This window comes from Conger conger, chromosome 17, assembly GCF_963514075.1.
Source record: "Conger conger chromosome 17, fConCon1.1, whole genome shotgun sequence".
NCBI classification, from domain to species: domain Eukaryota; kingdom Metazoa; phylum Chordata; class Actinopteri; order Anguilliformes; family Congridae; genus Conger; species Conger conger.
The window spans coordinates 31,705,320-31,716,003 of NC_083776.1; the positions used below are offsets into that span (position 1 = coordinate 31,705,320).

General features: G+C 46.6%; 1 protein-coding gene across 1 annotated transcript; it reads left to right on the forward strand.

Annotated features, from left to right (window-relative positions):
* Positions 1-9,897, forward strand: LOC133117110 (succinate--CoA ligase [ADP-forming] subunit beta, mitochondrial). The gene is made up of 11 exons (XM_061227240.1): positions 1-118; positions 1,854-2,043; positions 3,771-3,870; positions 4,249-4,411; positions 4,889-5,017; positions 5,623-5,761; positions 5,881-6,042; positions 6,627-6,769; positions 6,995-7,115; positions 7,695-7,783; positions 8,261-9,897. Exons 1-11 carry the CDS (start codon positions 35-37, stop codon positions 8,333-8,335), a joined length of 1,395 nt encoding a protein of 464 aa, XP_061083224.1. The 5' UTR covers positions 1-34; the 3' UTR covers positions 8,336-9,897.
* The last annotated feature ends 787 nt before the right edge of the window (positions 9,898-10,684 follow it).

Sequence of the window (10,684 nt, forward strand, 5' to 3'; positions counted from 1 at the left end):
TTTGTTTTTTTCTAAAGTGGGATCGGAGAGGAATATGGCGACGTCCCTGATCTGCGGCCGGTTGTCGACTGGACTGAGGAATTCCGGGTGTAGGGCGGCCCTCAGTAATGCATCTAAGGTGAATTCATATCAGTCCTAATTTGCACATTCCTGACTGTCGGTCTGGCTAATAGTAATAGCATACAGTCGATTCCGGTAACTGAAAATGTGTTGCAAGTGACAGGGTCACATTTGACATTAACCCATACAGCTAGCTAGCCAGCTCGCTAGATGTCGTTAGGTACAGTAGACAATAATAGCTAACGTTGCTATCTTGTTAGCTAGCTATCCAGCGAACGTATACTAACGTTTCTGTGCTTTTGTGATCGTATTTAAACCCAACCATCTCTAAACACATTTGGTATAAATACACTTAACGTTAGTTAACTAATTGTTAGCTATCTCTGTAAATAATTCATTGCTCAAAATCTTATGGGTTGACCTCCAGCTGTACTGTCCCGGAATGTAGCTTGCTAACGTTAGCTGACTGACAGCTAGCCATTCTAAATCGAGAGTTTTCGGGTTCATTAACTTCGTTTGTGGTTGACGGACCCCAACGTTTTGCAGTTTGTTTCACCCGGAAGAGTTAAGCTGTAAAGTCAGAATCTGGAAAGCTACCAGTTGACGTTATTGTTCGCTATCTCTTCTAATAATGTTTCTCGAAATGTTAAAAAATGTATCTCAGTATGCAGTGCAATTCGAGGGACTTGTATTTTGCAATTCTGTGGAATCCCTGGCCTTGGTATACCCAGAGTATCCACTTCTGCATTCTCACATGGGTACATGCTTATTCAGGACAGCTAGTGAACAGTCATTCTAATTGATTTTGAATAAATAAAATACATTTCAATTGTTTGCTCGCCTATGTTTCCTCTTCAACTTCAACCGCTGTCACAGGACGCCTACAGTCAAACAATATGTTTTGCTTTAAAACAGTTGATGGGAAGAATGAGATAATGTAATTGTAAGTGCAGCTAACAATTTTGCTGGTATTTGGGTGAAAGGGTAAAACTGAGCAGGGGAGGGGCTGCAATGTTCTTTTTCTGTACGGTGCTACAGTGTTGGTAAAACCCGCTGTTTGTTGTGACTCATATATAGGTACAGTGGCCCTTTCACGGGGCAGAGGCCCATTTAAGGCAGGTTTTAGACCTCTCTGTGTTAGGAGACCCCCCTGCTTATATTCTCAGAGTGTGGGTCACGTTTCAAAGCATGTCAAGGGAGCAAATGCTTACTGACCGTGTGAAATTCTTTTTTTCAGACAGATGCAGGAACGGCATGTAAAAAAAAAAAGAAGAAAAAGAATCCTTTCTCTTTGCATCCTAATTCTTTTATTCTTTCAATGCACATTGTTGTCATGCCTGACAATGCACTGCATACTTGCATATGACTGAAGAAATTGTGTTTGCAAATCTTCTAAGGCTCAACTGTGTATCCAAATAGATGAAGTCGTCCAGAGCATGAATTTTGTTGTCATTGTGTAAAAACCAGTGGACGGTAATGGCACTCAAATTGCTGTCCTTTGCCCAAATCTTCTGCAATCTATGTCGCAAACTTTTTCATAATGTAGCTGTAACTGTTATTTGCCATTTCCCCAGGGTTTTCCTTCCCCTCCTGCCACTTGGCCTTAAGCCACACATAACTGAGTTATGGATCTTATCTCTACCTGAGATTGCCTTCACTGTCAATGCCCTTGGTGTTTGCAGCGATAGCAAACAATGCTAGTCCTGTCCTGACAGTTTTGCATTCGGTCTGTAATTGGGCACAAATTTTGGGACTTGTTGCTGAGGATGGTTTGCATGTCCGCTGTCCCTCAGGTACTGGGAGGGACGTCCGGCCTGTTTGGGAACCATGGGGCACAGCAGTCTCCTCTGCAGCAGCAACAGAGGAACCTCTCCTTGCACGAGTACCTGAGCATCGGCCTGCTGAAGGAGGCAGGCATCTCGGTGCCGGCGGGCCTGGTGGCCAACACGCCCGAGGAGGCCTACTCCGTGGCCAAGCAGATCGGTAGGCCCCCCCCGCCCTCCGCCCTCCCCCAGTGGAGCTGCACTGCAGGAGGCAGGATCACTGATAGTGGACAGAAATGTTAGGCATGGTTAACCTCACACCCCCGTTGTATATGTGCTGTGTTTCAGCGTTGTGTAAGCAATATGGAAAAGTGAAGTGCTAACTGGCTTGCAGCTATGCTCTGTGCTGTCATTGCTCCCATTTCACCCTGCCTTGGATTTCTTTGGCCTTTTATGGTGAAGCGGCGTTTGAGAAATGACCTCTCTCGATATCAAACTGAGTGTTGGCGCATTAAATGCAGCCATAGATCAGAGGATGTGTATGTTTCCTTTGCAGAAATTGTTTTGTACCTGGCCGAGTGGGTGGTTTGACTTCAAACCAAACCAAGAGCCTTGTCTGATCACGGTTTTATCTTGCTCTTCGTTATTAAAATTGAATTTATCTTCTGGCTCGTTTTCAAAATGTAAAAGTAAAACAGAAAATTGGGACGTGTACAGCTGAAAGGTAACCATCTAGCAATACTGTTACACATGCCTGTAACATAGTTACACTGGCACATGCCCACAAGGCTATGACAGTTATTTGGGTGGAACATACTGGCTGCAGTGTGTATAGAAGCACAGAGTGTTAGCAAGATTTTCCTGTTCATATTGGCTGTCGTGCAACGGTATGCTCTGGTGTTGTTCTCTGTGCCAGCTAATCGTAGTTACTGTCTTGGTTGCGCTGTCACACAGCCGTCCCGCGTGGAGCCTGTTGTCTGTTATTGTCACCTCTCCGATAGCTCTAGGCTTTTAGCACGAGAACAAATGCAGCTGCAGTTATCAATGCGCTTTTACACGATGGAGTACAGAGGATATTTTTTACTCTCCAAAAGTTGTATTGTTATTTGTTACTGCAATTTATCATTATTTCTTACTGCAATTACCATTGATATGTTTGGTATCCATTCATAGAACAAGCAGGCGAAGGCCTAAATTGTGTTTTTCAATTGTTGAAAAATGTTTGTGTAGGAGCTTTACAGTGACAGGGAATGAAACGTTTCCTAATCCTGGTAGGATTTCAGAAAGGACAGGTTTAAACTTGTTTGATGATCATGTTTGTGGTGATGTGGCAGTGTTGTGTTGTAATGTATGCGATGTGATGATGGTGGTCGACAGTACTGATTGATTTATTGACGTAGCGCGCTGTGCAGATAACGTTTGTTTCGTGGTAGGGCTGTGTAACAGAGTGGTGACAGAGCTGTGTGTGTGCGCCTGTATGTACTGTGGTGTGTGTGTGTGTGTGCCTGTATGTACTGTGATGTGTGCGTGTGCAAGTACATATGTGTGTTTGTTTATGAACTGTGTGTAGACTGTGGTCGTGCTTGCCAATGGAATGCTGCATCTTTGGAAAGCAGGAAATATGAAAATCTGCATTTTCCACTAATTCTGGTAAAAACAATTTAGTGCGTGTGTGTGTATGTAGTGTGCGTGTGTGTGTATGTAGTGTGTGTGTGTGTGTGTGTATGTAGTGCGCGTGTGTGTGTATGTAGTGTGCGTGTGTGTATGTAGTGCATGTGTATGTGGTGTGTGTGTATGTAGTGTGCGTCTGTGTGTGTAGTGTGTGTGTGTGTATGTAGAGCGCATGTGTGTATGTAGAGTGTCTGTCTGTATGTAGTGTGTGTATGTATGTAGTGTGTGTGTGTATGTAGTGCGCGTGTGTACTGAGGGCTCTGCTCTGGGTCTCAGGCTCTAAGGACCTGGTGGTGAAGGCTCAGGTGCTGGCAGGAGGCAGGGGGAAGGGAACCTTTGAGGGAGGCCTGAAGGGCGGAGTCAAGATTGTCTACTCGTGAGTATTCTGTACACACACACACACACACACACACACACACACACACACACGGTTGCGCACACACATACAGGCTTTCTCTCGGAACATCAACTGCTACAGGCCAACATGCCCGGTCCACTTTCACATATTGTGTCTGTTCTTGTGCTTCTCGATATGTGTTCTGTCCTATGTTTGAGTTTTGTGAAAAGTGAAAAGTATGCAGAGTGTACAAGGTCAGGAATGGGCCAACAGAGACCGAGCAATGGTTGACTCTTGTCTGTGTGTGTGTGTGTGTGTGTTTGTTTTGGGTCTGTCTGCGTGCGTGCGTGCGTGCCTGCGTGCGTGCGTGCGTGCGTGCATCTGCATCTGCATCTGCAACATGCGCTGTGATCTCAGGCCAGAGGAAGCGCGGGACATATCCTCTCAGATGATTGGCCAGAAGCTGTACACGAAGCAGACAGGAGAGAAGGGCCGCATCTGCAACCAGGTGTTCATCTGCGAGCGCAGATACCCTCGCAGGGAGTACTACTTCGCAATCACCATGGAGAGGTCCTATCAGGTGAGCTCTGCTTAGTCACATGATCACTGGAATTCTGATCCATTTTCATGCTCTTAAGTTGAGAAATATAAGGGTTGCTGACATAGCAGGCTTTCACCAACAGATGGCAGAATTGCCTGTTTGATAAAAGTGCTTTCTTTACCCATCCTAGTGGATTTGCAGTGAAGAATCGTTGTCATCCCACAGGTTGGCTGTACTCTCAAGACTCTTTCCAATTGGCTGTGTTCTCAGTATTAAGATCAGCTTATTGAATGCACTCTCAGGATTACGAAGCAGTTGATTGGCTGTAGTTTACGGATTATGAAGCAACTAATTATGTTTGCTTTCTGGTTTGTAGAGCTGTTGATTCCCTGTGCTCTATAATTAGGAATGCGTTCCACAGCTCTATCACCTTGTGCTGTGGGTAGTGATATGTCACATTTCTTTATATCAGAGTCTAGTTTTGATTGGGTAATATTGTCTCCCTCTTCCTTGAAGGGCCCGGTGTTGATTGGCAGCTCACAGGGAGGTGTGAACATCGAGGATGTCGCAGCAGAGAATCCAGACGCCATCGTGAAGGAGCCCATCGACATCGTCGAGGGCATCAAAATGGAGCAGGCCGTCAAGGTGCGGTGCAGTCTGAGAGAGATGAGACCAAGGCCACAGTCTCAGGGGAACAGTCTTATTCCTGAGGACTGATGCGATATGACCTGATGCCCTCCTCCACTCTCTCCCTCTCCTCCTCTTCTCTTCTCTCCTCTCCTCCTCTCTCCTCTTCTCTCCTCTCCGCTTCTCTTCTCTCCTTTCCTCCTCTTTCCTCTTCTCTCCTCTCCTCTCTCCTCCTCTCTCCTCTCCTCTTCTCTCCTCTTCTCTCTTCTCCTCCTCCTCTCTCCTCTCTCCTCTTCTCTCCTCTCTTCTCCTCTTCTCTCCTCTCCGCTTCTCTTCTCTTCTCTCCTCTCCTCCTCTCTCCTCTTCTCTCTTCTCCTCTCCTCCTCTCTCCTCTTCTCTCCTCCTCTCTCCTCTTCTCTCCTCTTCTCTCCTCTTCTCTTCTCTCCTCTCCTCTCTCCTCTTCTCCTCTCCTCTCTCTTCTCCTCTTCTCTCCTCTCCTCTCCTCTCCTCTCTCCTCTTCTCCTCTCCTCTTCTCTCCTCTTCTCTCCTCTTCTCTCCTCTTCTCTCCTCTCTCCTCTCTCCTCTCTCCTCCTCCCTCTGTCTCCATTTCTTTCCCTCTGTAGGTGGCAAAGGAAATGGGTTTCCCCCCCGGTCTGATAAACGAGGCAGCTGAGAACATGATCAAGCTGTACAACCTCTTCATCCAGTACGACGCCTCCATGTTAGAGATAAACCCCATGGTGGAGGATTCATCTGGCATCGGTGAGAATTAGAGAGCAGATAATAATGAAGACAGTAATAGCGCATCTAATTTCTTAAGCTCTTTATGTACCTTTGAGCTCTTGACCTGTCCGTGTGTGTTTGTGTTTGGCTCTGGACAGTGATGTGCATGGACGCTAAGATAAACTTTGACTCCAACGCGGCGTACCGACAGAAGAAGGTGTTCGACATGCAGGACTGGACCCAGGAGGACATTCGAGACCGGCAGGCAGCTAAAGCCGACCTCAACTACATCGGCCTGGACGGCACCATCGGCTGCCTGGGTGAGCCTGGCATCTCTGTGGCCTGTCTGGCTCTCGCAACACTGCTGCAACGCTGCAGAAACGCTGAGAGAACGTGGCGTCTGCCGGTCTGTAACTGGGAGTAGGGGGAAGGCTTAGATAAAATCAATGAGATTTCATACACGTGGGCTGACCTGTACTTGAACCTCACAAGTTGAGCATTACAGCCACGTGGAAACATGCAGTGGCTACTCATATGGGGTGTGGGAGGGTTACTGTGGTGGGGATTACTGAAAGAGAAAGGGAATTTTTCTCATGTGCATGTTATTTTGTCAACATATTTATAATTGTGTGTGTGTGTGTGTGTGTGTGTGTGTGGTATGTGTCTATGTGTGTGTGTGTGGTATGTGTGTGTGTATGTGTTTGTGTGTGTATGTGTGTGTGTGTGTGTGTGTGTGTGTGTGGTATGTGTCTATGTGTGTGTGTGTGTGGTATGTGTGTGTGTATGTGTTTGTGTGTGTGTTTGTGTGTGTGCGTGTGTGTGGTATGTGTCTATGTGTGTGTGTGGTATGTGTGTGTGTCTGTGTGTGTGTGTGGTATGTGTGTGTGTCTGTGTGTGTGTGCAGTCAATGGGGCAGGGTTGGCCATGGCCACAATGGACATCATCAAGCTCCACGGCGGCACTCCCGCCAACTTCCTGGACGTAGGGGGCGGAGCCACTGCCCACCAGGTGACGGAAGCATTCAAACTCATCACCTCGGACAAAAAGGTGAGGTGCCCTGAAACGGTCCTCACACTGATATAGGAATGAGTGAACGGGGGTTAGCCACTTTAAGCTGTAGTGCAGGTGTGATGTAGTCATGGAGGTGTGAGTTGTAAGACCCTCAGAGTGCATGTCATTTTCACAGCTTGTGTGCTACAGGTGTGAGGTACCTGCACAGGTGAGAGGGCTGGGGCTTGTGGTCTCAGTGCTGTGTTCTCTTTCCCTGTGCAGGTGCTGGCCATCCTGGTAAATATTTTTGGAGGCATTATGAGATGTGATGTCATCGCCCAAGGCATCATTATGGCTGTCACGGATCTGGACCTGAGAATTCCCATCGTTGTTCGGCTGCAAGGTGAGCCTTCTCTTCCTTTTCTGACGACTCAAAGTGCCTGAAAACTGTTTAATTTATTACCTTCAGCTACTATGCTGTACAATACTCACATCACCACAAAACATTTTTTTTTAAATGAAGCCATTTGAAAGGACAGGTCACTGTTACGTTGTGATTGAACATTATTGTGCAGCAGAAGAGTGTGTTTGTGGGACTCTGAGGATGATGATGGTGATGAGCGTGATAAGATCCAGGGGGAAGGGTTACTGATGACCCCATTATCCCCACGTGTGTCCACTGCCCTCTTCCTCCTGGCTGATTGTGCTCTGGGTCTTTCTGCCCCCCTCGTGTGTGTGTGTGTGTGTGTGTGTGTGTGTGTGTGTGTGTGTGTGTTGTGTGTGTGTGTGGATTCAGCAGGCGATCACTCTGATTACAGGCTGCACGCCCAACACACAAACCCGTGCTTCCATCACATTATAACAGCATTATGGTTTAGTCCCCGTTAAGATGGGAGTTACAAACATTAACCCTTTTGTGTGTAACTACATGAACCCCGCCCACTCTTTCGTGTGTATGACTCCCCGCCCTGCTGTATCTCAGGAACGCGGGTGGATGATGCAAAGGCCCTCATTGCTGCCAGTCCCCTGAAGATCCTGGCCTGCGATGACCTGGACGAAGCTGCAAAAATGGTACGTCCCCCTTACCGCTGTGAGCCAATGACCTCATGGCCTCATCATAGCCACGCCCACTGTGTAGTTGTGTGTTTGTAATCTATGAAACACTCTGTACTTCTGTGTTTGTAATCTGTAAAGCAATCTGTACCTCTGTGTTTGTAATCTGTAAAGCACTCTGTACCTCTGTGTTTGTAATCTGTGAAGCACTCTGTACCTTTATGTTTGTTATTTGTGAAGCACTGTGTACCTCTATGTTGGTCATTTGTAAAGCTTTCTGCACCTCTGAGTTTGAAATCTGTAAAGCTTTCTGTACCTGTGTGTCTGCAGGTTGTAAAGCTTTCTGTACCTGTGTGTCTGCAGGTTGTAAAGCTTTCTGTACCTGTGTGTCTGCAGGTTGTAAAGCTTTCTGTACCTCTGTGTCTGCAGGTTGTAAAGCTTTCTGTACCTGTGTGTCTGCAGGTTGTAAAGCTTTCTGTACCTCTGTGTCTGCAGGTTGTAAAGCTTTCTGAGATCGTCTCGCTAGCGATGGAGGCCCAGGTGGACGTGAAATTTCAGCTCCCAATCTAGGAACCCCCCCCCCCCCCTCCTCGAGCAGCGGGAAGACCTCGTTGTCGAGAATCATCCTTCCAGGCATTTTCAACCCTACCCTTCCGTATCTCGTTTCGTTTCCCATTCTGTTTTGGTGGTATGGTCTCAAACCTCTGTTACATCGGCTCTGTGCGACAGGCTTCATCTCAGCAGAAACCCAGACTGCCCAGCTCACACGTCCACGGCCGTTTCCGCCCGTGGGCGTTGGAGTCGGTACTTCCACGACTGTAGCGTCCAAGATTGTAGCTTCCATTAGCTTGCCGTCACTCCGTTCCATGGCGTTCCGTTTAAAGTTAATCCGCGTGCCTCATCTCCTGCTCCCAGGTGCGCCGCGCTGTTGCTCATTCCTTCACGTTATTTTGGCTCCGTGAAAAAATAAGACCGAAAAACGAGGAACTGGGGATATTTACACCGGCTTAAATTATTGCCAAAGTATGTCGTTGTTGCTGGTTCTCCGTATGACGTTGACTGATATGTTTGTGTAATCCTTGTATCTGTGTCCTCTACATCGGTCACCCTGCTCTGTTCCTCTGTAGAGTAGTGCTATGTAGTACACGCACACACAGTCGCACACGCACACTCCACGGGCTGCTTGTACTTGTTGGGAGCGTGGCAGTTAGGCTCCAGCGAACCCCGGCGGGTTTTGAGTTTTAATCTGTCAGCAGGGGCAGCATTACTGTTTCTCACTCCTCCCGTTTTTAAGGTGTGCCTTTGAGGATCGGTATTGACAGATGAGTAAGATATGGAGGAGGGGTGGGAGCCATTTTGGATTAATCGCAACTGTTGAGGTGGCAGCATTAGCCTTTGAGAGCAGACAGGACTATTGATTGTAACGGAGACTCATCCAGCAGCCGCACCTAGCGACAGGATGTGTGTTTTCAGCCCGAAAGGGAGAGGGTTCTCCTGCTGTGCATAGATGCGGTATTCATAATTGCGACGGTTTAATTGAAAGTATTTCAAGGCCCTTTCATTCAGTCTCATCTTTACGATTATCTGACGTTACCCTTCAAATTATTTTTAAAGAAGGTACCATAAATTACAAGTACTACTGGTGATATAAAAGTTTTTTGGGTTTTTTTCTCAGCAGCAGCTGTTTTCACTCACCTTGCATGTGTAGTCAGCTTAAGGATCTGGTACAGTAAATATATGGTGAATACTTTTACATTTTCATTTGAATGGCAAGGTTTCCTGAGCAGCAAGAGGACCTTGTGGAGACTCCAGTAGATGAAATCACTCCGAATAGAGGTGTAACTGAGAGACTGTGGTTTCCTGGCAGTGCTGCCCCCCTCCCAGTGACAGCCTGTCGTGTGCTGGTCTGGCCACCGTGTCGACAGAACCCCGTCCCTCCCCATTAGCTGCTGTAACCAGGGAGAAGAACGCACATTCTGGACCGGTCCTTGGATCCCCTGGCCCTCCAGACGAAACACTTCACAAAATGTTTTAATTTGTTTTGTAAATAACAAGACCTCTTCTGTATGATATTTAAGAGGCTCAGGGGCGTGGGGATAAAAGAAAATATTAAATGCATTGAACACCAAAAATGGCCTGCGCCTTTTCTTCAGAAGAACAATCCCGGACTTTCCTCTGTGCTTGTGAAACGATCCACAGATCGAGTGTGAATGCAGTACATTAAAGCACAAGTGTAAAGAAAAATTTGATTTAAATGGAAATTTATGGTCAAACATTTGGAGATAGCGAGGCTAATGTCTAATTTGTCAGCAGTTTAATCTCTGTCAGCACTAGCACTGTAGATACACCACTGTAGATACACCTTCTGTCCAGGGGTAGGTGAATTGTCCTTGAGTTCAACGATCATGAAATCATTTATCTTTTAGCCCATGAGCACAGAATCATAATCTGCAGTTAACAGTGTACCGGACTATTAAAATGCTGTCAAAATTTCACCTTTATTCTGAAAAACAATACTTTTTGTCCCTCCTCAAAATGGCTTCATTACCCTTCTGTGTTAAAGCAATATGAGTAAAATACATACACACATAAGTAAAATATTTGTTGAAGATAAAGGTTTGAAGACACACTGGGCGAGGCAGCAGTGTGACAGATGTGACTCCTCATGTTGAAATGACACATTTGAGCCCACCGTTTACCTCATTCCCAGAATCCCTGCTCTGCTACAAACATTAAGAGCCCTGAAGGGGACCTTGATAGGCAGTAGTGAAGGTAAAGGAAATAAATAGGTTTTGAATTTGACACATTCTTTCCTGCAGACAGGTGTCTTTAGAGATGAAAATGCCCCCAACCACAAGTACTCGCCCAGTGTTTACAGGAGCCTGGTGTTATCTATTTGTCATGGTCTGCTCAAGTCAC

What these genes read in the sequence shown, in the direction of transcription:
- LOC133117110 (XM_061227240.1), top strand. Translation starts at nt 35, where the DNA reads ATGGCGACGTCCCTGATCTGCGGCCGGTTGTCGACTGGACTGAGGAAT. An exon ending in CTCCGTGGCCAAGCAGATCG is followed by an intron (nt 2,044 to 3,770) that starts GTAGGCCCCCCC and finishes TCTGGGTCTCAG; the next exon opens with GCTCTAAGGACCTGGTGGTG. An exon ending in GGAGGATTCATCTGGCATCG is followed by an intron (nt 5,762 to 5,880) that starts GTGAGAATTAGA and finishes GGCTCTGGACAG; the next exon opens with TGATGTGCATGGACGCTAAG.